This window comes from Bubalus bubalis, chromosome 18 (genome assembly GCF_019923935.1).
Source record: "Bubalus bubalis isolate 160015118507 breed Murrah chromosome 18, NDDB_SH_1, whole genome shotgun sequence".
Taxonomy (NCBI): Eukaryota; Metazoa; Chordata; class Mammalia; order Artiodactyla; family Bovidae; genus Bubalus; species Bubalus bubalis.
Window position 1 is genome coordinate 47,980,916 of NC_059174.1, and position 27,597 is coordinate 48,008,512.

Genomic DNA, 27,597 nt, shown 5'->3' on the forward strand with positions numbered 1-27,597 from the left:
ATATCACTGTGTGTTTTTTTTTTCCTGTCTCTCTGTCTCCTTCTGTCTTTCTTTTTCCTTCTTTTTCTTCTGCTTCTTCCTCCCATCCTGTTGGCTGCCTCAGTCATCAATCGCCAGAACGGTAATTCCCGGAGCCCATTCCTTGCTATGCTGCTGCCACCCCTCCCTTCTAACCCCCAACCGCCCCCCTCCACCTGGTGGCTGAGGATCTGGGACATCCAGGGGAGGGAGGTACCATGCCGGCGGAAAATCTTGAGATAAGGGCTCCAGAGACCAAGAGTCGGGTCCCAGATTAGCCACTGACAACACATGGAACTATGAATAAATCGCTTACTTTATGTAAGCTTGTTTCCCCACGTGTAAAATAGAAGCAAGAGAAGATGGCAAAGATCCTTTTCCAGCTGGATGTTGTTGGACTTCCAGACCCAGATTCGCAGTCCCGAGGTGGGGTGAACCCCACTCCCACATACCCGGCTCTCTGCACCTGCGACCCCAGATTGATCGAGTCTGCTGTTCCCATCCACCAACCGGATTGGTTGCCCCCAAGCATCCACTCTGATTGGTGTGCGTGCCTCCTCTGCACCTGCTCTGGTTGGCCTGAACACTCACTATCTAGCTTTCCCCTCGCTCGTCCCTCCCCTATAGTCTACAGTGATTGGCTCCTTTCAGATGCCCATTCTGATTGGTCCGTGTTTACACTCCTCCCCCTCTGCTTTTCCTGGATTGGCTGCTTTTAAGACATCTGAGCCAACTGGCTTTCGACTGCATCTCCTGCTCATTTCTCTCCTGCACAGACCCTTTGCGTGCAAGTGACTACAACCCCCATAATCCATTAACCACACCCCCCACCCCGGAGTCCTGGAGGGGGTCTGAGGGAGGTATCAGCAGCCCAAACCTCTTCTAGGTCGACAGACACTCTTGGATGTCACCCAAGTGGTGACATCAAGGAGACACTGATACTGTAGAAAGACGCTTGAGGCCGCAGCTTCATGACTCAGGGCCCCTCAGTCTCCTTCTGCTGATGTCCTGGACTCTGAGGTTGGGACCTCTGGTGTCATGGATTCCCATGGCCCTCATAGTGTCTTTAAAATGGTGGCTGCTGCTCCCTGCACACCTGCTCTTTGTGCACGTGTGTGCAGTATGCATGGGCCGTGTGCACACTTTCTGGTGTCCTCGCTCATCTGACGTCTTCTGGACCATGCCTTACCCCCGCTTCCACCCAGGAGAGAAGGTCATGGCAGATGATGAATTCACCCAGGACCTGTTCCGATTCCTGCAGTTGCTCTGCGAGGGTCACAATAATGGTGAGGAGGAAAGGAGGGTGAGATGGAGAGGCGGCCAAGGTCTGGGGTGGGTCTGGAAGGGTTGCCTGAGTTAACCTCCAGTCCCATTCTCCCCTGATCAGTGACGACCTCACCACCCTTCCAGGCCCCACTGTCCTCGACCCCACAGTCCTTCATTCTTTACTTTCAACCAATGTCAAGCCCTGTCTGCCCACCTGCCTAAATCTCTCTTGAATTTCAGGAATCCAGCCACTTTGTTTCACTTTCACCTCCTCTAACCAGTCCAGTTCCCCCCAAAGCAATCTGCCAAAACCCAATTTGGCCAAAAATCAATTTTCACACATGAGCAGTTTGCCACATGCCATTTTCCCACAGGCATTTTGCAGCAGCTGCCAAAGTTCAGTAAATGCGGTGGATTTCCTTTAACTCTGGATCTGCAGAGGGAAAAATTGCCTGGCATTTCTAAATGAATCTCTTAGAACCACCTATTAATTTTGCGTATAAAATACTTTGCCAGGAGGAAGTCTCGCATTCTCTTGCCTAACTTAAACAAGTTTGAGTTTTCACAACTTGTGTTCTGGTTCAGACAATATAACCAGATGAAGGATGACACAGCAAGTTAATGAAATACATCACTGGTGAGAAAATGACACCTCACGTGGCACACAGTGTACAATGTTAAAGGAACAGTTTGAAGTTCTGAACAGCAAACATCCCACCCAATGCAGTTTCCTATGACAAACATGTACAGTCTCGAAGTTGTGGTTATAACACTTAGCAGGTGATAAGAAACCACAGACTGCCCAGAAATTAACTTCATGACAAGAATGGGAGTGATTCTAAACCTAACTTCCATAGAACCTGCACCTCACTTGGCTAGTATTCTTTAAGGTAACTGGTAAACATCTTTAATTTTTACTCTTTTCTTTTCAACAAAGGATAAAGCATGAGCCATTGTTTCCACAGCTAGTTTTCCTTCAAGTTCTGTTACATACCTTAGTGCCAGGTGACTAAGGTTTTCTTTCTTTAACGAAGGTGGAATCAGTCTTTGGGATTTAAAATGAATTTTCATCCCTGGGTCTGTGACTTTTGGAAATAAGAATGTTCTTTCGGTGAAATTTCTTTCTCCCACCAAATCTGCCATCCAGCCTTCTGCCCAAATTTGTGGATTCATAAACCAGTCTAGTCAAATAAATGTTTGAAATATCTTTCAAATCTTAGAGGCTTTGCATGTCTTGAGTGTTCCGTGTCATTCAGAGCAGACAAAGCCAGGGAGTTGTAGGTAACCATTTAGGCTTATGGTCTGATTTAAATGAACACAGAAAAAGGAATTAGAAAACAAGGTTGGTGGGAAAGCCTATCAATTTGCTTATAAAATCTTGAATGTCTGACTATTACTTTTTGTCTATCACATGAAACCAGGCAAAAGGACATTCAGACTGAAATAGTGATTGTGAAGTGTTTAGAGGGAAGTCAGATAGAAGTAAAACTTCAGGAGAAAAAAATTCCAAGGGGCTGTTGAAGCCATCCTGGGCAACACACTGCTATAACATCAAAAGGATTTAACTGAAGTTCTGTTCATTGCCTTGATAATCTGATGAATTGGTCATTTGGCAAATGGGTCTATAGAAGTTGTTCTCAGACTCAAGTGTGCCTAGGAATCACCTGGAGGCCCTGTTAAAATAGACTTTTGGACCCCATCCCAAGTTTTTTGATTTAGTAGTTCTGGGATGGAGCCCAGGAATTGGCATTTCTGACAGGTTTCTGGGAGATGCCGACTCTGCTAGTCTGGACTGGTGCTTTGAGAATCACTGCTCCAAAGTGAAACTCTTAACCTCAGCACTCTCTTTAAGGCCCCTTAAGAACCGCTGTTGTTGGGACTTCCCTGGTGATTCAGTGGTTAAGACTCTGTGCTTCAATGCAGGGGTTGCAGGTTTCAGCCCTGGTCTGGGAACTAAGAGTCCACAAGCTGTTGTTTATTGAGCACTTACATACCTGTTATAAATTTAGAACAGATCAGTGTTCTAAATTCATTATATATACTAACACGTTAAAATCTCAGGACAGCTCGATAAAGTAGGTCTATTGCGACTACCGTGTTACATATGGGAAAACCAAGACAGTCTGCTGCACAGAGAGGTCACACAGTGTGGAATTTGAGCAGCCAACTCCTACTCATCTTTCAGGTCATAGCTCAGAGGTCCTCTCCTCCACGAAGCCCTCCCTGACCACCCAATCTGGGTCAGGCAGCTCTTCTGGGTTTGTCCAACCCCCTGACCTTCCTCCATCACAACCGTGATCATCATAATTATTATTCCAGAATTTCTCAACCACACACTAAATAGGGGAGAATGGTTTAATAAGCACCCAAGTAGCCATCACTCAGCTCAAATTATAAGCTTTCTGCCATAGAACGTTTTTCAAATAGTGGGAACCGACTCACTAGATGGTCGTGAATCAAGTTTATCGCCGAGATTCTCATTTCTAATTGCACATTGGTATGCCTGGGGAGCTTTGCAAGACGCTAACGCCCAGTTTTCACCCCAGATAGTCTAATTTAATTGGTCTGGGATGAGGTATGAGCATTGGGAATTTTAAAATTCTCCAGGTGTCTCTAATGTGCAATCAAGGTTGGGAGGTTACGAATATACATTTAGTGCATTGAGATCAGAATTCTTTCTAGTTAATTAACTCAACTAGTACAGGACACAAAATAGCAGAACGCATGGCACATACTGGGGTTCCCAGGTGGTGCTAGTGGTAAAGAACCCGTTTGCAATGCGGGAAACAGGAAGACTTGAGTTTGATCCCTGGGTTGGGAAGATCCCCTGGGGGAGGGCATGGCAACCCACTCCACTATTCTTGCCTGGAGAATCCCATGGACAGAGGAGCCTGGCGGGCTACAGTCCATGGGGTCGCAGAGTCAGACATGACTGAAGTGACAGCATGCGTGCACACACGGCACATAGTAGGGGTGTGTGAAGCTACTGGCTCGGTACATGTGTATGTAATGTCAGATTAGACACCCCTCCTGGGCCTCAGTATCAACATGTACTGTATTTCCTGCCGTGGGTTGCAGTTAGAAAACATTGAAAAGTTACTACATGACAATAGAAACTTCACAAGGGCAGAGACTTTGTTTTCTTTTACTCCTGTATCCCCAGGGCCTTGAACAGTGCCTGCATATGTGCTAAGTCACTCCTGTCATGCCCAACTCTTTGCAACCCTATGGACTGTAACCTGCCAGGCTCCTCTGGCAGTCCATGGGATTCTTCAGGCAAGAATGCTGGAGTAGGTTGCCCTGCCCTCCTCCAGGGGATCTTCCCAACCCAGGGATTGAACTCGAGTCTCCTGGGTTTCCTGCATTACAAGCAGATTCTCTACCACTAGCGCCACCTGGGAAGCCCTGAACAGTGCCTGGCACAGAGTAAATGCTCAGTAAATTTATAGTACTAAAGTATAAGTGACCAATCTTCATCTATCATTAGCATATAGCATGTGCTCAATAAATATATATTGACTAAATGAACAAGTAAGTGACAGATGCTTATCTCCTCTGGTTCTCAGTAGGTGTGCAATGAATTTTTTTTTGAGAAATGAATGAATAAATAACCAATCTTCCATCTCTCCAGCACATAGTAGGCATTCAGTAAAAAAAAAACTTGCAAATGGCTAAAGGTTGAATCTCCATTTCCCCGTGCTGTATTATAGATGCTCAGTAAATATTTTGGGGGGAAAATGAATAAATGATTGACCTTCCACTACATCTGGCACACAGTAGGCCCGCAATAAATATTTATTACACAAAATGGATAAATGATCCTCCATCTTCCTCTAACACATAGTAGGTACTGATAAAGAGTTATTAGAAATGATTATATGTTTTCTGACATACAATAGGCACTCCATAAATATTTATTGCATAAATGAATAAAGGACCCACTGTCCATCTCCTCTAGCACGTGTCCATCTCCTGGAGCTCAATGAATGAATAACTTTTCATCTCCCTAGATTTCCAAAATTACCTACGGACACAGACAGGGAATACAACCACTATTAACATCATCATCTGTACTGTGGACTACCTCCTGCGGCTGCAGGTGAGGCTGTGAGGCCGTCCAGGTGTGACCTGGGCCGGGGACTGTTGGGCCATAGCTGGCCCCAGCAGCCGCTCACACTGCGTCTATCCGCCAGGAGTCCATCAGCGACTTCTACTGGTACTACTCCGGCAAGGATGTCATTGAGGAGCAAGGCAAGAGGAACTTTTCCAAGGCAATGTCGGTGGCTAAACAGGTGTTTAACAGCCTCACCGAGTACATCCAGGTAGGGTTCGCTCTCTGGGGGCAGGCGGGGCAGTCTCGCATTCCTCGCCCTACCTGGTGCTCACGTAGAACCTTTGCCACCCAGGGCCCCTGCACTGGGAACCAGCAGAGTCTAGCGCACAGCCGCCTCTGGGACGCCGTGGTGGGATTCCTGCACGTGTTTGCCCACATGATGATGAAGCTCGCTCAGGTTCGGGCCCCTCCGTTCTTCATCCTACTGCCTCCGGACATGCCCTAATTGGCATGTTTACAAGTTTTGCCCCCTCAGTCAGTTTTCCACCCCAGGGTTCCCAGCGGGTTCCGGACGGGTCCCATCTTCCTTCTGGATGGGCTTTCTGCATGAACTCGCCTCCTCCCCTCTACCGCCAATCGGCTGGTTATCCATCTATAGTTCCATTGGTCTGCGTTTGGGCCCCGCCACCTCCCGCCCAGAACTCCTCTATGGTTGGTTGGTATTCACACCAGTCGGATGGATAATCAGCCGATAGACTGTGGAGGGGAGGAGGCGGGGTCATGCAGAAAGTACATCCAGAAGGAAGATGCAACCAGTCTGGAACCCTCCGGGAACCCTGGGGTGGGAAATTGACTGATGGGGATAGGAAAAGGGTTGGCTTCTAGATCTGGGCCTGAGGCTGAAGCAGTGTTTTGCTTCTTTATTCTGCTTGCGGCAGATGACTCCTATCCAGGGCATCCATGATGTAAGGTCCCTGTCGAGCCCCGTCTCTAGCATCTTTCTACTCCCTTTGCCCAACCACCCCCACCCCTTTGCAGTCTTGTCAATGTCTCACAAACACCTTATCCTTTTGCTCTGCTTGTCTGGTAAACATATTTCAAGGCTGCCAAATGCACTGCAGGAGGGCTCAGCATCTGAAAGGGCACCAATCCAGAACCTAGATCAGTTCAGTTCAGGTCAACGTATTTCGAGGCTGCCAAATGCGCTGCAGGAGGGCTCAGCATCTGAAAGGGCACCATCCAGAACCTACACATCCTATGTAAATACATCGATGTGTTTATTCCAGTAGTTTTCCAGCAGGTGGCAATATTTTATATTTTATAATTTCCCAACAGGAAGAGTCTTGAGGAAGGGAAGCTTTTTCTAATTTACTCAAAGGCACCACAGGGGCTGGCAGAAACCCTGTCTGGTGTCATCTGACCTTTTGAAAGAAGTTGAGTTTAACTACACAGTTTATCAGTGTGAGTGAGTTGAAGTCAAGCTGTTGTAATCTTAAAATTCTAGAGATAACTGGTATCTTTGTGGAGATTTCCAAATCTTACAGAATTAATTCATCAGCCATAGCCTAAGTTAAATTGCAAAAGCTAGAAATCCAATGCAAAGTGGTGGCTTACAAAAAAAAAAAAAAGAAGAACTTATCAGCTCACATCACAGATCAGATCATATCCAGGGTCTAGAATGCTGTTAGTAGAAATGTGTATCTCCTCTCTAGCTTCATTATCAAGCAAGCACTTCCCAGGGGCTGGAAAGAATGGTGTCCTGGGCTTCCATGAGCCCCTCTAACAGCTTCAGAGGGGGAAAGAACCCCTCTTTAGCTCCAAGAAAAGACTTGCCATACTCTTATTGGACTACAGAGTCACATGCCCATTCCTGAACCAATCACCCTGGTCAGGGAAAAGAAAGCTCTGATTGGCCAGACCTGGTCCAATACCCACCCCTAGAACCAGGAAAGTGAGTTTAGTCCTATATTCTCTGAGAGCAGGATTGTTGAATCAATTAAGTAGCTGTGTCTTGGGCAGGCACACACCACAGGCACTCACCAGGATCTGAGATCCTGGAATGTTGGAATCTTTGAGTCAGAATGCAGAGCTTTGGAATCATGGGAAAGTGTTAAGATTAGAGGGCTTTTTCCCAGGTGGCACTAGTGGTAAAGAACCTGCCTGCCAATGAAAGTAGACATAAGAGATGCGGGTTTGATCCCTGGGTCAGCAAGATCCCCTGGAGAAGGAAATGGCAACCCACTCCAGTGTTCTTGCCTGGAGAATCCCATGGACAGAGGACCCTGGCGGCTACGGTCCATAGAGTTGCACAGAGTCAGGCACAACTTAAGCAACTTAAGCAATTTAGCATGCATGCACGCACTTTAGGATTAGAATTTGTAACTTAAAAACTAGCATGGGGTAGCCTTACATCAAGCCTTACAACTAGTAAGGAGGAGCCTTACATCCCATTTACCTGGTACCCTTACCCTTCTTCCATTTTATTAAGTAGAACCTTATGAAATTACCACTTTGTTGGCGAGACATGCCTGAATATTGGCAATTTTATGTAGTTCAGCCTCATACAAATAGGGACCATGAGCAGAACTTCGATCATGTTGGAGACTTCTGTGGGCCCTCCATGAGACACTATAACAGGAGAAGCAAAGTGTCCCCACATTCTTCCCAAAAGGCTTACCAGAGAGCCCATAGCTGTGTCCTGCAGCCTTCTTCCTGAACCCAGAGTCACATTTTCCATCACACATTCATTCAACAAACATGGGTCCACCTCCCACCATAGGCCAGGTGCAGTGCTGAGCTCTCATCCCTTCCCAGACCTGTCAGTGTCCCCAGTTTTTGCTCCTGTCTGTCTCTGTCTCTCTTGGTCCCAAGCATCTGCTCTCAGCCCCATACTCCTCCCAGCCCTCCTTGTCAACCAGCCCTTGCCACTACACATCCCCCCTTGGGCTCACTTTCCCCAAAGTGTCGACCCCACCCCCACAATCTTGTCTGTCTGCCCTTTGCCCTGCTTCCGAGGAACATGTCTGGACTCGGGTCCCCTCGGAGGTAAGATGGGGAAGGAAAATGGTCTTAGGCCCTGCTGGGTGGATGGAGCAGGTGGAGGTGGGGGAGGCATCTCTGCCAAAAAGAACCCTCACACAGCTGGGGTGTGGGGTCCCTAGGACTCAAGCCAGATCGAGCTGTTGAAGGAGCTGCTGGATCTGCAGAAGGACATGGTGGTGATGTTGCTCTCACTACTAGAAGGTAAATGCCCAGCAGCTGGGGGTAAGCGGAGGGTACCAAGGTGCAGACAAGCTCGAGAATGGCCCTCAAACCCAGGAGAGCCTAAGCCTCAACCCCATCTGACATCATGTCAGGGTCAATGCATTTAAACCACTGTAATAAGCTCTCCAAACCCTTATTGAGCACATACTATGTGCCAGGTCCTATGTGCATATGGTAATTTATTGATTCCCCAGAGAACTCTTAATCAGGGGGGTGGCCAGCACACTTTTTAAAATGTCTGCCCTGAATCATTATTTATTTGCTGAATGTGTCAGTTAGTTCTTGCTGCCTAACAAATATTCCTAAAATGTAGTGACTTAAAACAACCATAATTTATTACTAGTTAATAAAATAATTTAACTTGCAGACAAAGACTTTTTCTATAGCGGTTCATAACAGCATCCTCAGTCTTTCATATGGCTGCATAATACCAGTTGTGTTGTGGTACAGTGATTCATTTAACCACAACCCTATCAATGGACAGTCAGGGTTTGTTTGTTTGTATGTGTTTATTTATTATTTATTTATTTTTGGTTGCACTGAGTCTTCATTGCTGCACACAGCTTTCTCTAATTGCAGCGAGTAGGGGCTACTCTTCATTGCAGCGCACGGGCTTCTCATTGTGGTGGCTTCTCTTGTTGCGGAGCAGAGGCTCTAGGCACACGGGCTTCAGTGGTTGCAGCTCGTGGGCTCAGTAGTCACGGTGTGCGGCTCTGGTGTGTGTGGGTCAGTGGTTGGAGCACACGGGCTCAGTCGCTGCGGCTCCCAGACTCTGGAGTGCGGGCTCAGTAGTTGCGGTGCATGGGCTTAGTAGCTCCCCGGCATGTGGCGTCCTCCCAGACCAGGGATCAAACCTGTGTCCCCTGCACAGGCAGGTGGACTCCCATCCACTGTGCCCCCAGGGAAGTTCCACATTCAAGGTTTTTAAAAAACATTTTGCTATGACAAACCATTTGGCAATGAATAATCCTCCTACAATGGCTTAAGTTTTTGGTAACTAGCCATTAGCTTTTAAAAAATCAGATTTAGGGACTTCCCTGGTGGTTCAGTGGTTAAGACTCTGTGTCTTCCAGTGCAGGGGGCACAGGTTCGATCCCTGGTCAGGGAACTAGGGTCCCATGGTGCGGTGCATGGTGCAGCAAAAATAAATATATAAATCATAAATATAAATTTAAAAAATCAAATGTAAAAATCAGAAATCCCTTTAAACATTTTGTTTTTGGAAAATTGAAAGACTCAGTGCCCAGGATCTACATTCTCACATGGCAAATGTCAGCTGAATTGGATTAAATAACAAAATCATATCAATATTCAATCTGATGCTGACGACAGCACTATGATTAGATAAGAGAAGGTCCTCATCGTGTAGAACATATATGTGGACATGTTTGGGTAAAGTGCCTCATGTCTGCAGCTTACTCCTTAACGATTCAGTGAAAAAAACAGAGAGGGAGAAGTATTATAAAGCAAACACGGCAAAATGTAAGCCATTGATGAATCTGGAATCCATCAAGTTCCCTTGTACTCTTGGAAACTTCATGCATTAATACATTTGAGATTATATGAAAATCGAAAGGTCCAAAAGGAAGCTGGATCCAGTTTGGGGAATTTCCTGGTAGTCCAGTGGTTAGGACTTGGCAGTTTCACAGGCATGGCCTGGGTTCAATCCCTGGTCATGGATCCTGCAAGCCATGTGGTGTGGCCAATAAGCAAATAAAGGTGAGATTGTGTTTGAAAAGAAGCTGGAGCCAGTTTGCTTTGGGGGGTGGAGCATGGTGTCCCAGTTTACCAGTCTCCACCTCTCCCTGTTGTCTGCCCTACAGCCTACTTCAGTCTTCTATGGACCTCCCTGGTCCCTATGGGCTTGGGAAAGACTTAGGTGTGTGAGCTCTGAGGTCTTGCCTCTCTGGGTTCAAGTCCGCCGCACCGCCTCACTGGCTATGGAACCCTGAGTGTGGACTGTCTCTGAGTCTTTTTCCTCATCTGTACAAATGAACAGGGACACATGTTTTTTACAAAAATGAGGTCACATCAATGTAGCAGTTGCCATGGCATCTGGGACCTGCTGTTAGCTGATGCCGTTGTTATCGTTATTGATGACTCCCCCAGCTATAGGGGGAGGAGGACGAAGACAGGATCAGCCAGGTTCACACCTGATGCTTTTGCAGAGCAGGAAGTGACCCTTTGGGGAGGGGTTAGAGCTGGCCGGGAAGTTCCACCAGCACAGGGCATCCTGGCAGCTCCTGAGCTGGAGAGGGAGGCAGGCCACATGGGGATCCAGAGAGGAGGTGCTTTGGGGTCACACTGACCGGGGGCTGCCCGCAGGGAACGTGGTGAACGGCATGATTGCCCGGCAGATGGTGGACATGCTTGTGGAATCCTCATCCAACGTGGAGATGATCCTCAAGTTCTTTGACATGTTCCTGAAACTCAAGGACATCGTGGGCTCTGAGGCCTTCCAGGACTATGTCACTGATCCCCGTGGTCTCATCTCCAAGAAGGACTTCCAGAAGGTGGGTACTGGGAGGTGGATGGGTGGGGATGCTAATGGCCACTTGTGCACCTGCCTGGCTCCCTGCTTTGGTCAAGAGACTCTTCTGGGCGCCTCCATTTCTTTATCTGTAAAATGGGAATAAAACCATCCTTGGAGGTTTTTTTTGGTGGTTTTTTAAAAAAATAATTTCATTTATTTAGAAGAAAATTATTATTATCTTATTATTAAGAAAATTTTTTAGCTGTGCTGGGTCTTCGTTGCTGCACCAGCTTTTCTCTAGTTCAGGCGAGCAGGAGCTGCTCTCTAGTTGAGGCGTGCGGGCTTCTCGTTGCAGTGCCTTCTCTTGTTGTGGAGCACAGGCTCTAGGGTGTGTGGGCTTCGGTAGTTGCCGCTTCCCGGCTCTAGAGCACAGGCTCAATAGTTGTGGTGCGTGGACTTAGTTGCTCTGTGGCATGTGGGGTCTTCCCAGACCAGGGATTGAACCTGTGTCTCCTGCATTAGCAGGCAGATTCTTTACCACTGAGCTAGCAGGGACGCCCGTGGGCTTTGTTTTTGTTTTGGCTGGGCAGCATGTGGGCGATCAGTCCCCTAACCAGGGATTGCACCTTCCCCGCTACATTGGAAGCAGGGAATTTTAACCACTGAACTGCCAGGGAAGTCCTCCTTGGAGTTGTTTTGAAGATGAAATGCATTAATACAAATAAGAACTAGTATTTCTATTATCATTATTAATAGTCATAATTTTATCATTATTATAAACAGAGATCAGTTTTTCAGTTGATAAACATCAATTGGGTTTCTGCTCTGCATTGGGTCCTGTGCTGGTACCATGACCATGGACAGAGCAACGACTGAGACAGACACAGCCCTGCCTTCATGGGGCTTATAGACTAATGGGAGAGGCAGTCACTAATGACCACTGCAGGTCTAAGTAATGAGACTGTTAGGAGGGAGATGCAGGAGCCAGCTTTATCCAGGAGTCCACTCACCTGGCTTTGCCATCCTTTCTACCCCAGGTAAGTCACTCATCTGCTCTGAGCCTCAGGCTCCCCATCTGTGAAATGGGGCTAAGATAATAACATTAACTGTTTCAAAGGACTGCTATGAGAGTGGGCAGTGGGCGAACAGTGGATAATGCCTGGAACACAGAATACAGGAGATATTGCCTGTTATTATTTCTATTATTACTGCCAGATCTTTTCCATCACTGTTTTATCTTTTCCGTTTCAAATAACTTCCGGCTTATGGAGAAGTTGCCAAGAACTTTACATAAAATTTCTGCATACTGTTTCACCCAGATTGCCAACATGTTAACTTTTTACCTCGTTTGCTCTGTCATGATTCTCCTTTACCTCTAAATACTTCACGTAGTGAGAATGAGTTCATTCCCTTACATAACCACAAAACATTTATGCAAATCAGGAAATTAACTTTGACACAATGCCGCTATCTACAGATTTTGCTCAATTTTCACCCTTGAAGGAAGTTTTTCCCTTGTCAGGGCTCCAGTCTAGGATTGGGGATTGAATTTAGGCAACGTGTCCCCTTGTTGTTGTTTAGTCACTCAGTCGTGTCTGACTCTTTGCGACCCCATGGACTGCAGCACGCCAGGCCTCCCTGTCCCTCACCATCTCCTGGAATTTGCCCAAGTTCATGTTCATGGCATTGGTGATACCTGTCTCTTTAGCCCTCTTCAATCCCGAACCCTTCCTTGGTTTGTCTTTGCCTCTTATGAGCTTGGCATTTTTGAAAAATAGAGGCCAGTTGTTTTATAGGATGGCCCTTAGTGTGGGCTTGTCTGACTTTTCCTTGTGATTCGACTGAGGTTATGGACTTTGACAGGAATATAAGAGGAGTACTGTGTCCTTCTTGGCATATCATATCAAGAGGTATGTGCTTTTAGTTCTTCACGTTTCAGTTTGCGTTAGCTTGGCTCACTTGGTGAAGGTGTTTACCAGGGTTTCCACTGTAATGATACTGTCGTTCCCCTTGGAACCTTGTGAGGTTGTGCTTTGAGGCTATGTAAATATCCTGTACTCAGGTTGGCATCCGTCAGAAATGCTTACATCAAATGATTATTACTCTGGCAGTTGATAAGTGGTAGTTTTTGAATTTTCTGATACCCTTTACCTTTGTGTGTGTGTCGGTCATGTCTGACTCTTTGCGACCCCAGGGACCGTAGCCCACCAGGCTCCTCTGTCCACTGAATTTTACAGGCAAGAGTACTGGAGTGGGTTGCCATATCCTACTCCAGGGGATCTTCCTGACCCAGGGAACCAACCCACATCTCTTGTGTCTCTTGCATTGGCAGGCAGATTCTTAACCACTAGTGCCACCTGGGAATTAGGTACCTTTTAGAAAATTTTTATTGCAATATAGTTGATTTACAGTGTTCTGTTAATTTCCATTGTACTGCAAAGTGATTCGGTTTTACATATATATATATATTAATTATGGAGTGTCACAGGATGTTGAATATAGCTAGCTCCCTGTGCTATACAGCAGGACCTTGCTGTTTATCCATTCTATATGTAATAGTTTGTATCTGCTAATTTCACACTCTCAATCCTTCCCTCCCCTGCACCCCCTCATGCAACCACAGGCCTATTCTCTAGGTCTGTGAGTCTCTTTCTGTTTTGTAGATATGTTCGTTTGTGTCATATTTTAGATTCCACATATAAGTGATATTGCATGGTATTTGTCTTTCTCTTTATGACTTACTTTGCTTAGCACGATAATCTCTAGGTCCATCCATGTCGCTGCAAAGTCATTATTTCATTAATTTGTATGACTGAGTAGTATTCCATTGTATACATGTGCCGCATCTTCTTTTTATGTCTTTATGTATGGCTGCACTGGGTCTTCACTGCTGCATATGGGCTTTCTCTATTTGCCAGTGGGGGCTACTCTTTGTCGCCATGTGCGGACAACACATTCTCATTGTGGTGCCTTCTCTTGTTGTGGAGCATGGGTTCCAGAGCATGCAGGCTCAGTAGTTGTGATGCACAAGCTTAGTTGCTCCGAGGCACGTGGAATCTCCCCAGATCAGGGATTGAATCCATGTCTCCTGTATTGACGGGCAGGTGAACCACTGGACCACCAGGGAAGTCCCCATACCACTGGGATTATCCATTCATCAGCTGATGGACATTTAGGTTGCTTCCATGTCTTGGCTATTGTAAACAGTGCTGCCATGAACATTGGGGTGCGTGTATCTTTTTGAATTAGTGTTTTGTCTGGGTATATGCCCAGGAGTGGGATTGCTGGATTATATAGTGATTCTATTTTTAGTGTTCTTAAGGAACTTCCATACAGTCCACACCAATTTACATTCCCATCAACAGTGTAAGAAGATTCCCTTTTCTGCACAGATTAGGTACCGTTTTACTCTAAGGAAGAGTTTTTCCTTTCTCCTCCATTTGCTTGTTTGTTTATGCATTTGTCCATTCATTTATATCGGTATAGACCTATGGCTTCTTATTTTATCCTAGGGGTTGTAATTGCTGCTGTCCATCAGCATTTAGAAGGCAATGGCACCCCACTCCAGTACTCTTGCCTGGAAAATCCCATGGACAGAGGATCCTGGTAGGCTGCAGTCCATGGGGTCACTAAGAGTCGGACACGACTGAGTGACTTCCCTTTTACTTTTCACTTTCGTGCACTGGAGAAGGATATGGCAACCCACTCCAGTGTTCTTGCCTGGAGAATCCCAGGGATGGGGGAGCCTGGTGGGCTGCCATCTATGGGGTCGCACAGAGTCGGACACGACTGAAGTGACTTAGCAGCATCAGCATTTAAATAAGCCAGGGTCACCCAAGTTAAGTATAAAGTGCCCCATGCCTCCCAGTTGTCCTCCGAGAGCCTCCCTCCTTCTCTGTCTCTCCACTTCTCAGCCACGCCTCCCAAGAGCTGTCTACACTTGCTCACTCCTTTCTCACCTCCCACTCCTTCCCTCATTTGGGGTTTGCTGGCTTCTGTCGCTGTCACTCTCCTGAAACTACACCAACTAAGACCATCAGGGATCTCTCCACCCTACAATCTCTCCTCTGACTCGTCATCTTGACAGCATTTGCCATGGTTGGCCATGTCCTCCCCCATCCCTGGCAATGCCTGCTTCCCTGGGCATCTGTGCCACCCACCCCTGGGACCCCTACCTTCCCTGGCAATCCCTCACAGATTCTTTTTTTTTTTAGGATTTTTAAAATGTGTACCATTTTAAAAGTCTTTATTGAATTTGTTACAATATTGCTTCTTTTTTTCTATGTTTTGGGTTTTTGGTCCCAAGACATGTGGGATCTTAGCTCCTCAAACAAGAATCGAACCTTCTCCCCCTGCAATAGAAGATGAAGTCATAACTACATTGCTACCTAAGCTTTAGGGAGAACGGATAATATGTATCATGTTCTCACTCTGTGCCAGGTCCTATGTGTAAATGAATGGTAATTTACAGCAACCATGAGGTAGTAAGGACTATTTTTTATTCCCATTTTACAGAAGTGGAAACTGAGGCACAGGGAGGTGGAAGTGCTCTGTTTAAGGTCACACAACTAATTGACAAGTCTGGGATTCGAATTTAGGCAGTCTGACTCCAAAGTACACTGCCTCCAGGGTCATCCACTTACTAGCTCAATAGTCAATGAGCACCTCCTGAATGCCAGGCCTGCTCTAGGGAGTCCCAGACCTACTGTCTCAACCAGCAGATTTTCAGCGAGAGTCTGAGGCGGGGAGGCTGCAAGAGAACCGGAAAGCATTATGCAGGAGCTAAAGTCATGTCATATATATATATATATTTGGCCACGCTGTGTGTCATGTGGGATGTTGGTTCCCCAATCGGGGATCAAACCTGTGCTCCTTGCAGTGGAAGCATGGAGTCTAACCACTGGACCGCCAGGGAAGTCCCCTGCATCATTTATCATTTTAAAAGGACTCTACTCAGCAAAGGAAACCATCAACAAAATAAAAAGGCAACTTACAGAATGGGAGGAATATTTGCCAACCACATATGTAATAAGGGGTTGATATCCAGCACACACAAAATGTTCATGATAACTCCAACACAAAAATCAGCAAAGGACCTGAATAAACATTTTTTAAAGAAGGCATACAAATGGCTAACAGGTACATGAAAATGTGCTCAATATCACTTATCATCGGGAAAATGCAAATCAAAAAAACCACAATGAGATATCACATCACACCTGTTAGGACGGCTGTTATAAAAAAAAGAGAGAGTGAGAGAGATAACAAGCGCGGCAAAGATGCAGAGAAAAGGGAACCTTTGACCATTGGTGGTGGGAATGTAGACTGGTGCACTATGGAAAACAGAATAGAGGATTCCTCAAGAAATTAAAACTAGAACCACCATATGACCCTGCAATCCCACTTCTGGATATCTGTCCAAAGGAAATGAAACTATTATCTCAAAGAGAGGTTTGCACTCTCATGTTCATTGCAGTATTATTCACAATAGCCAAGGTGTGGAAACAGGCTTAGTATCTGTCAATGGGTGAATGGATAAAGAAGGTGGTGTGTGAGGGGACGTATGCATACCTATGGCTGATTCATGTTGATGTTTGGCAGAAACCAACACAATTCTGTAAAGCAATTATCCTTCCATTTAAAAATAAATAAATTAAAAAAATTTTTTAAGTAGAAGTACTACCAAAAAAAGAAGGTGGTGTGTGTACACATGTAATGAAATATTATTCAGCCGTCCATTATTTTTTATAATTTTATTTATTTTCCAATTTTTACTTATTTTGGCTGTTCTGGGCTTCGTTGTTGCACAGTCTCTTTGCCAGTCGTGGGGACTACTCTCTAGCTGTGGTGCGTGGGCTTCTCATTGCAGTGCTTCTCTTGCTGTGGAGCACGGGCTCTAGGGCAGGTGGGCTCGGTAGTTGTGGCCACGGGCTTAGTTGCTCTGTGGTATGTGGAATCCTCTGGGATCAGGGATTGAACCCATGTCCCTTGCATTGGCAGGCAGATTCTTAGCCACTGGACCATCAAGGAAGTCCTGCAGTATATCTAGAGATACAGGGAGTGTCCTGATTATTTTTTATAGGTGTCCAGTATTCCACTTTGTGTATATATTATGGTTTATTTGATAATTTCCTATTTTCTTCAAAAATAATTTATTATTCTTATTGGTATTTTTACTTACCTATTTATTTTTTTTGGCCATGCTTTGAGGTGTGTGGGATCTTAGTTCCCTAACCAAGGATCCAACCCATGCCCCCTGCATTGGAAGCACAGAGTCTTAACCGCTGGACTACCAGGGAAGTCTCTGAGTATTCCCTGTTGATGGACACTTGCTTTGTGCCCAGTCTTTTGCCATTACAACGTGTGCTCTCATTAGGGCTGCCATGCATATTTGTACAAGCCGTGCACTGTACAAAGGTGCCAGTTTATAGCCCAGATATTGTAAATTTGTACCACAGGTTTCCAGCAGATGGGAGCAAGTGTGTTGAGGAAGGCTCCTTGTGGGCCACTAGCAATGCTGACCAGGACAATATGTACATACATCATTTTGTATGTGCAGTAATATCTGAAGATAGACTTCCAAAAGTGGGATTGCTGGCTTAAACGGTAAATGCATTTGTCATTTGGACAGATTTTGCCCTCTGTTTTTCCTTCTCATAAGCAACATGTGAGGCTGCCTGTTTCCCCACAGCCTCACCACCAGACCACATTTGTCAAATATTTGGATTTTTGCCAATCTGATAGGTGAAAAAGGATAGTGCTGTGCAGTTTTAATTCACATTTATCCTGTTATGAGTGCAGTGAAGCATCTTTACACATTACTTTGGGCTTCCCAGGTGGCACTAATGGTAAAGAACCTGCCTGCCAACGCAGGAGATGTAAGAGATGCAGGTTCAATCCCTGGCTCAGGAAGATCCCCTGGAGGAAGGCATGGCAACCTACTCCAGTATTCTTGTCTGGAGAATCCCATGGACGGAGGGTCCTGGTGGCCTATGGCCCATAGGGTCACAGAGTCAGACACGACTGAAGTGACTTATCACGCACACGTTACTTCTTTTGTATTACTTGTTCAGTGAACTGACTATATCCTTGGCTTACTCTTCTACTGGGATGTTAGCAGTTTTCTTCTTGATTTCTAGGAGCTCTTTATATATTGTGCTGCTTATAACTTTGCTAGTGATATGAGGTATACTTCTCTTTCCTAGTTCATCATTTGTCCCTTGCCTTTGCTTACGATGGCTTGTTTATTTGTTTTTTGGTGGGGAGGAGTTTGGACATGCATAGAACTTATTTTTTAAATTAAGTTTCGTTTTCTGGCTGCACTGGGTCTTCATTGCTGTGCTTTCTCTAGTTGCAGTGAGCGGGGGCTACTCTCTAGTTTCCATCCAAGGGCTTCTCGTTGCGGTGGCTTCTCTTGTTGAAGAGCACAGGCTGTAGGCACACGGGCTTCAGTGGTTGCAACTCACTAGTTGTGGCTCATGGGTCCTAGAGCATGCGGGATTCAGTGACGGCAGCACCCAGGCTCCGTAGTTGTGGCACACGGGCTAAGGTGCCCCGTGGCAAGTGGAATCTTCCTGGACCAGGGTTTGAACTCAGGTTTCCTGCATTGGCAGGCAGATTTTCAACCACTAGACCAGGGAAGTCCAAGATTTGATTTTTATGTAGAAAATCATTTAAAATATTTTTATTAATTTTAAACAAAATAGGTAATACAGGGGTACATTCCTTTCATAAAGTAATTCAGAACTTATAGCTATGGTTGAGGTTACCTTTGATCCCTACCTCCAACCCATTCAGAGGCTGCCACGGTTATCCTCTTGGTGTTCAAATCTCCAGGCATTTATTTCTGCATTTCCTTTCATATGTAAATCTGCATTGAAAAACATACAGAATTATTTTAGGGTTTCCCAAGCTCTTCATGGTTGACAGAGTTCTTGACAGTTTGCAAAACACATCTCCAATGATAAGTACTTGGCAGATTCCAAAACATCTACTACAGTTTGGAAAGCCCTTCCTGGTGGGTGAAAACATATCTCAGGCTACTAATTTATTCTTAGCACTATTTTGTAGTTTTGTTTTTTTTTTTTTTATTAGCAAATGTTTTTGTACATCTCTCTGAATTCAAGACTTCCTTTTAAAAACATCTTTATTGAGATATAATTCATATACTATCAAATTCACCCATATAAAAGGTATAATTTAATGGGAGGAATTTTTTGGTGTATTCACAGAATTGTGCAGCCATTGCTACAATCTAATATTAGAACATTTTAATCACCCCCGAAAAAAGAAACACCATGCCCTTTAGCAGTCACTTCCCATTTCCCCCACTCAGGCCCCTGCCAACTGCTAATCTGCTTTCTGTCTCTATAGATTTGCCTATTCTGGACACTTCATATCAATGGAGCTGTCCAATATATGGTCTTAAAAGGGTTTCCTTTTATTTAACAAGCCACAGTGTCATTATCATCCCTAACTGAAAACAAAGCAATGAAGACAAATGAAAAAGATCCATAGCTCATTAAATCATCAAATGTCTGGTCTGTGTTCTAATTTCCAGATCTTCAAAATATCACATATAACTTTTTGTCATTTCTTTGAAGCAGCATCCAAACAAGGTCACCTAGTGCTATTGATTGCTAATTCTTCTCTTTTAAAAAAAACCAGCTTTATTTCTGTCTTTATTTTTCGGCCATGCGGGGTCTACGTTGCTGTGCGGGCTTTTCTCTAGCAGCAGCGAGTGTGGACTACTCTCTAGTTGGGGTGTGAGGGCTTCTCTTGGTGCGGAGCACAGGCTCTAGAGCGCATGGGTGTCAGTAGTTGTGGTTCCCGGGCTCTAGAGCACAGGCTCAATAGCTGAGGTGCACGGGCTTCATTGCTCCGTGGCATTTGGGACCTTCCTGGACCAGGGATTGAACCTGTGTCTCCTGCATTGCAGGTGGATTCTTCTCCACTGAGCCACTATCACCAGGGAGGCCTGGTTGCTATTTCGTTAAACCTCCTTCTATTGACTGCTGTCCCTCCTTCACTTTTTCCTTTCCTGGCATTTTCTCTGCTAGAGACCCAGGTTGCTGACCCAGTAGAGCAGCAATGCCTCATAGAAACACAGGGACTTCCCTAGTGGCCCAGTGGCTAAGACTCTGTGCTTCCAATGCAGGGGGCCCAGGTTCAATCTCTGGTCAGGGAACCAGATCCTACATGCTGCAACTAAGACCCAGCACAGCCAAATAAGTAAATAAATGTTTTTTAGAAAGAGATACAATAGGAGCAACACATACAGCTAAGGAATTTCTGGTACCTGCACTTTTTAAAAAAGGGAAAAGAAACACATGAAATTATTTTAAACAATATATTTTATTTAACCTCCTCCACCAAAATTATATTTTGACATATAATCAATTTAAAAATTATTAGATATTTTAAATTCTTTTGTTTACACTGTCATCAAAATCCATAAGTATATACTGTTGCCACATCTCACTTGGCACTGGCCACGATTCTATGGCTCAGTAGCCACATGTAGCTCATGGCTATCCGTAGATACGTCTCTGTTAATTGTAGAGTTTCCTGCCTTTGGATCTGGCTGATGTAACCTTATGGTGTCATTTAATCTGTTCCTCTGGCCCCTGCATTTCCTGCAAACTGGGACTTAGGTCACGAAGCTTGATCAAACTCAGGTTGGAGTTTTGGTTTTTATTTTTTTTTGCCAGCACCTTCCTTTATGGTGCTTCATACATCCATTAAGAAGCACAGCCTGTCTCCTCATCACTCCTTTTGTGATGTCAGCAACCATCAGTGCTTGATGTCCAGACACATTAGTTCATTAGAAACTGCAAAATAGCGATATTCTCATTTCTAAATTTCAGACTGTTACCCAGCTTCACATGGTTTCCCAAACCCAAAGCATCATATGATTTCCCAAACTGTACAGATCTTTATATTTTACAACAGGCTTTTCAATTATTTTTATGATTTAAAAGATAAAGTCAGCCTTCTTTTAAAAAAGGACTTCTTGATTTTCCAAAATTGTAACAGAGTTAAAAAGTCTTCTCGGTTTTCAAAATGCTTAATTCATTTGACAAGTATGTGCTGAGTGCCTACTGTGTGTAGCAGTGAGCAAAGCATAGACCCCCACCCTCAGAGCTGATAGCCCAGTGGGCAGGGACAGATGAAAATAAGTAAACAAGATAATTTCAGGTTATAACCTGTGGTCTGAAGTAAATGAGCAAGGTGGTGTGCAACAAAGCGTGGTGTAGTCAGCCCTGTAAATTGGGTGGTCAGGCAGGGCCGAGGACATCGAAGCCGAGAGCTGAATGCTACCCTGTGAAGGTAGGAGAGTTTGTAGCCTCCCCAGCAAAGGGAACAGCAAGTGTAAAGGCTGAAAAATGGGAACAAGAGGGGTGCAGAGGAAGCCAGCATGGCTGTTGAGAGGGAGAGAGGCAAAAATAAAGTCTAAGAGGTGATGGGGGGGATGTGCTGAGCCTGGCTGTCTGTGGGGAGGACTCTGACTCTTAACCTTAATGAAATGGAGCTAAGGGAGGATTCTGAGCAGGGGAGGGATGGGATCTGATTCGGATGTTTACAGGGTCCCTCCAGCTGTGTATGGGGGGTGGGGGAGAGACTCTGGGGAGAGAAGAGGAGGAGAAACCAGGGAAGAGTTGCTGTGACCCTCTACTGGGGGATAGAATCGTGGAGGGGGCAGAAGTGTTGTGTCCTAGATCTTTTGAAAGCAGAGCTGACAGATTTGCTGATGGATTCGGTGTGGGTAGTGAGATAAAAGGGAGGAATCAGGGATGACTCAAAGATTTTAACTTAAGCACCTGGGTGGGTGGTGATGCTATTCCTGAGATGGGTAAGACTGTGGGAGGAGAGGTTTTGAAATCAAGAGTTCAGTCTGGCCTTTTCCACACAGAGATGTCAGATAAGGCTTCATCTGTCAAGTGTATGGATTCTGGGGAGCAGTCAGGGCTGGGATGTAGACTTCACAATCATTGGCATGGGATGGCTTTCCGAGGCTTGAGCCTCAAGGCTCTCTCCATGGAGTGTGTATATCTCATGAAAAGAGTGAAGATTTCAGACCTGGGGCCCCTTTAACCTTTAGGTCTGAAAGAGGAGACTCCAGCAGAGGAAACTGACAAGAGTCAGAGAGGAAGGTGTTTCGAAAGAAGGGGGCAGGCAAATGGACAATGACAAAGAGAGAGCAGCAGATCACAAGAGCATGCATAGTCCAGGACGAATGGAGGGGATGGAGTCCCGGGCCCCATGCAGAGCCGGGTGGGGGAGTCAGATTTTCCGAGGGGCAGTGTCACACTATCATAAGAAAAGGAGTCAGGTCGATGGAGCGACAGTAGAAGGTGAAGAGTTCCTGTGTGATTATGTCTCCACGCTCTGTGGTTTCTAGAGCCCTTCATGATTTGCAAAGCATGTTACTCATTTAGAAAGCATTTTTGCAAAGTTCTTGGCTACAAAGCACTTTTTAGAGCCAGAAAATTTCGCTTCTGTTCATACCCAGAGCAACGTTTCTCAGACTGCATGTGGCAAACCATCTGTTGGTCATGAAATTAATTTAGTTAAGTCATGACCAGCATTTTTAAAAATAAAAGAGAACATTGCCGAGCGCGTTACATAGCGAAAGTCAGAGTTGTGTCCCGAAATCTTTTTTTTTTTTTTGTCACATTATAAAATGCATTCTTACTGTGGGTGCTGTCAAAACATTTAAAAGATTTCCCCAGAGAACCTTTTGCAAAAAGTGCAGCAGAGAGCAGTATGAGAATATTCAATGAAAGTGTCTGTAAAGTAAAAAACTGGAAATCATCTAAATGTCTTGTCATCAAACCTTCTTCTATGATGGTTGTCGATTTTCTTTCCTGGAGTCTCCTTCTCTTCCGGATAGAAGGCTGTATTTATAAAACAGGAATACTACACAGCAGTGAAAATGCATTCATCTGACCTATACATCAACATGGATAGATCTTGAAAACACACAGTTGCATGAAAAAATTACATGATTATAATAGCAATCTTTGTATCAAAATAATGTACAGGATACCAAATAAACAACAGGATATAGACAGTAGAAGTACTGACACATACTTCTTTTTTTATTGAAGTAGAGTTGACCTACAATATTATGTTAGTTTCAGGTGTACAACATAGCTATTCAATGTTTTTGTAGATTATACTCCATTTAAAGTTATTATAAAATATTGGCTATATTCTCCTTGCTGTACAATATGTACTTGTAGCTTATTTATTTTATATGTGTTTTGTACCTCTTAATCACCTCCCCGCTGCCCTCTCCTCACTGGTTTGTTCTAGTTTGTCCTCTTTATCTGTGAGTCTGTTTCTGTTTTCTCCTGTGTTAATTTGGTTTTTTTTTTTTTAGATTCCACATAGAAGTGAAAACATCAATATTCCTCTTTGATCTATTTCACTAAGCATAATACCCTCTGGGCCCATCCTTGTGACACACAATTCTTTCTTAAAAATTAATTAATTTTCTTTTTGGCTGCACTGGCTCTTCTTTGCTTTTCCCAAGGCTTTCCCTCGTTGGGGTGAGCAGGGGCTACTCATCATGGTGGTTTGCAGGCTTCTCAATGCAGTGGCTTCTCTTGTTGCAGAGACAGGCTCAAGGCCTGCGGGCCTCAGTCGCTGTGGTGCACAGGCTTAGTTGCTCCAAGGCATGTGGAATCTTCCCAGACCAGGGATTGCACTGACGTCCGCTGCATTGGCAGGCAGATTCTTAACCACCGCACCACCAGGAATGCCCTGACACATAGTTCTTGGGAAGGATACACCAACTCCAGGATAGTGGTTACCTTGGGGGAGGGTGGGGAAATGGAGTAAGAGAAGGGTACACAGAGGGCTCCAATCACTGCTGGCATGTTTCAGTTCTTAAAAATATAGTAGTTGAAAATGTGTCATCGTGAGCGTTTGTTAATTCTGGGGTGATGAGTATATGACTCTTTATTCCCGGCTGAGATTTGGAGGCCTCCATTGTGTCTGGTACCAATTATCTAGATTCTGAAAATGGAAGGATGGGGGACCAAAGGGTCTTGGGGAAGGGGTAGAGGTGGTGGCATGTATTGCTATCAGTCAGGGCCCTGGCCTTGAGGGGGCTGGCCTGGAGGAAAGAGTGAGGATCTAACTGGGTGATAGAGGGAGCTGTTTGGACAGGATGGCAGGACTGACCTTTGAGGGAGAGATACAACCAGCACAGGGAGGGAGCCAAGGAGAGAAACGCCGCAACTCCGTTCTCCTCCTGCTCCCTGACCCCACCTGGGTGGCTCCCAGCTGCAGCCAGAGGGTCAAGAGAGCCTCTGGTACAGACCACAGGTGCCACTGTAAGGGGTGAGGGTGGGAGGATGGGTGGAGAGCAGGATGGCCAACAGGGAGCTTGGGACAGCATCCCTTTACCAGCTGCTACCTAAGTGCTAGGAGGCTTCCCAGGTGGCTCAGTGGTAAAGAACCCTCCTGCCAATGCAGGAGACATGAGATGCAGGTTCAATCCCTAGGTCGAGAAGATGCCCTGGAGGAGGGCATGACAACCCACTCCAGTATTCCTGCCTGGAGAATCCATGGGCAGAGGAGCCTGGTGGGCGACAGTCCATAGGGTCACAAAGAGTTGGACAGGACTGAGCAACTAAGTGTGCACACGAGTGCTGAGTTTCATCAATTCACATCTTCAGATCAGATCAGTCGCTCAGTCGTGTCCAACTCTTTGTGACCCCATGAATCGCAGCATGCCAGGCCTCCCTGTCCATCACCAACTCCCGGAGTTCGTTGAGACTCATGTCCATTGAGTCAGTGATGCCATCCAGCCATCTCATCCTCTGTCGTCCCCTTCTCCTCTTGTCCCCAATCCCTCCCAGCATCAGAGTCTTTTCCAATGAGTCAACTCTTCCAATGAGTCAGCATGAGGTGGCCAAAGTACTGGATTTTCAGCTTCAGCATCATTCCTTCCAAAGAAATCCCAGGGCTGATCTTCAGAATGGACTGGTTGGATCTCCTTGCAGTCCAAGGGACTCTCAAGAGTCTTCTCCAACACCACAGTTCAAAAGCATCAATTCTTCGGTGCTCAGCCTTCTTCACAGTCCAACTCTCACATCCATACATGACCACAGGAAAAACCATAGCCTTGACTAGACAAACCCTTGTTGGCAAAGTAATGTCTCTGCTTTTGAATATGCTATCTAGGTTGGTCATAACTTTCCTTCCAAGGAGTAAGCGTCTTTTAATTTTATGGCTGCGGTCACCATCTGCAGTCATTGTGGAGCCCAGAAAAATAAAGTCTGACACTGTTTCCACTGTTTCCCCATCTATTTCCCATGAAGTGATGGGACCGGATGCCATGAACTTCGTTTTCTAAATGTTGAGCTTTAAGCCAACTTTTTCACTCTCCACTTTCACCTTCATCAAGAGGCTTTTTAGTTCCTCTTCACTTTCTGCCATAAGGGTGGTGTCATCTGCATATCTGAGGTTATTGATATTTCTCCCAGCAATCTTGATTCCAGCTTGTGTTTCTTCCAGTCCAGCGTTTCTCATGATGTACTCTGCACAGAAGTTAAATAAGCAGGGTGGCAATATACAGCCTTGACGTACTCCTTTTCCTTGAACCAGTCTGTTGCTTACCACCAATGAAAAATGGACTCACTCTGACAGAGGATGTGTGGCTCAGCTTTGTGGAAATGCAGCATTCAGTAATTTTTAAAATATTTATTTATCAGCCGCGTTGGGTCTTTGTTGTGGTGCATAGACTTAGTTTCCCCAGTTCTCCCACCAGGGATGGAACCACTGTCCCCTTGCATTGGAAGACGGATTCTTAACCAGTGGACCACCAGGGGAGTCCTAGCATTCAGTATTTTAATAACTGGTACAGTCTCACCCATGTCAACCTCTGGGTGTCAGCCTTGGGTGGTGATTATATGATCCTGGACTTTTCTGCCTTTATGAAAAGTCCATAGTGGTTTCAGGAAGAGCATCGGGGCTCCCCAGGCCACCCTTCTGACCTCTCCTCCTTCTCCACGCACCCCCCCCCGCCCCCTCGCCCCCTGCCAGGCCATGGACAGTCAGAAGCAATTCACCGGTCCGGAAATCCAGTTCCTGCTTTCGTGCTCCGAAGCGGATGAGAATGAGATGATCGACTGTGAGGAGTTCGCCAACCGCTTCCAGGAGCCAGCCCGCGACATCGGCTTTAACGTGGCGGTGCTGCTGACCAACCTGTCAGAGCACGTGCCGCACGACCCGCGCCTGCGCAACTTCCTCGAGCTCGCGGAGAGCATCCTCGAGTACTTCCGGCCCTACCTGGGCCGCATCGAGATCATGGGGGCCTCCCGCCGCATCGAGCGTATCTACTTCGAGATCTCGGAGACCAACCGCGCTCAGTGGGAGATGCCCCAGGTCAGCAGACCCATGCACGTGCATGCTCGCCTCCCGGGGCTTCTGGGGCATGCCCCTCGCATGCCTGGACCCCACATGGGGCTGTGCAGGCTTTGCACATCTCCTTTGCAGACCCCATTGCGCCCCTGCTCCATTCGTGTAAGCCCATGCCCACCCTTTTGCACACGTTGTATGGGTACTGCTGTGCCCTTGCAGACCTTGCAGACCTCTGGCTCTCCCATGCCCACCTTGTGCAGACATGGACATACCCTGATATGGGGCTTCCCCTGTAGCTCAGTAGTAAAGAATCTGCCTGCAATGCAGCAGACGAGGGTTCGATGCCTGGGTTGGGAAGATCCCCTAGAGGAGGGCATGGCAATCCACTCCAGTGTTCTTGCCTGAAGAATCTGCATGGGCAGAGAAGCCTGTGGGGGGCTACAGTCCATGAGGTCACAAAGAGTTGGACACAACTGAAGCGACTGAGCACACAGCATACATACCCTGAGGCAACACCAGCAGCATTGGCATGCCCTCAGTGTGGCTGCTCACAGCACGCCTGCCTCTTGCACACTCACCCTGGGAGCTCTTAATAGTCCGGATGCAACTGTACCCACACGGTGTCCTTGAACCCACGTGGTTACACCCGCCTTGCTCACCTTCCCAGCAGCTCCTGATATGCTCTCTCTCGACATTGACCTGCCCATGCCCACTCTTTTGCACATTCACTCTGAGGGCTCCGGGATGCCCTAATGATGGCCCACCCCTCACCAGTCACCACGTGCATGCATGCTAAGTCGCTTCAGTCGTATCTGACTCTTTGCAACCCTATGCAATGTAGCCCACCAGGCTCCTCTGCCCATGGGATTCTCCAGGCAAGAACACTGGAGTGGGCTGCCATTTCCTTTTCCACACCAGTCACCACGTGTGCCCCCAAATGCCCTCTGAATTCCTAACACACAATTCCCATCTCACTTGTTGTGGGCCCACCTGTGGGTGCACCTGTCTTGCACACTCATTCTGAGGATGCCAGTGTGCCTTCCTGAAGCGCTAGCATGCCACATGGTTGCCTGCCCCTCACTTATTCACCCACACATGCCCTGGCACACCCATGCTTATCCATAAGCCCTTGGACCGCCCTCTCCAA

The 27,597-nt window shown here is 46.1% G+C and overlaps 1 protein-coding gene across 5 annotated transcripts in view; it reads left to right on the plus strand.

The window, feature by feature from the left end:
• Positions 1 to 27,597, plus strand: part of RYR1 (ryanodine receptor 1) — a 127,970-nt gene that overhangs the window by 84,821 nt on the left and 15,552 nt on the right. For 3 of the 5 annotated variants that reach the window (XM_025269065.3, XM_025269066.3, XM_025269067.3), the window contains 8 exons: positions 104 to 121; positions 1,224 to 1,304; positions 5,295 to 5,383; positions 5,478 to 5,606; positions 5,691 to 5,795; positions 8,500 to 8,581; positions 10,928 to 11,115; positions 26,133 to 26,474. In XM_025269065.3, coding sequence (XP_025124850.3) covers positions 104 to 121; positions 1,224 to 1,304; positions 5,295 to 5,383; positions 5,478 to 5,606; positions 5,691 to 5,795; positions 8,500 to 8,581; positions 10,928 to 11,115; positions 26,133 to 26,474 — 1,034 coding nt within the window. The remainder of the gene's footprint in view (positions 1 to 103; positions 122 to 1,223; positions 1,305 to 5,294; positions 5,384 to 5,477; positions 5,607 to 5,690; positions 5,796 to 8,499; positions 8,582 to 10,927; positions 11,116 to 26,132; positions 26,475 to 27,597) is intronic. The other 2 variants (XM_025269068.3, XM_025269069.3) reach the window with 1 other exon arrangement.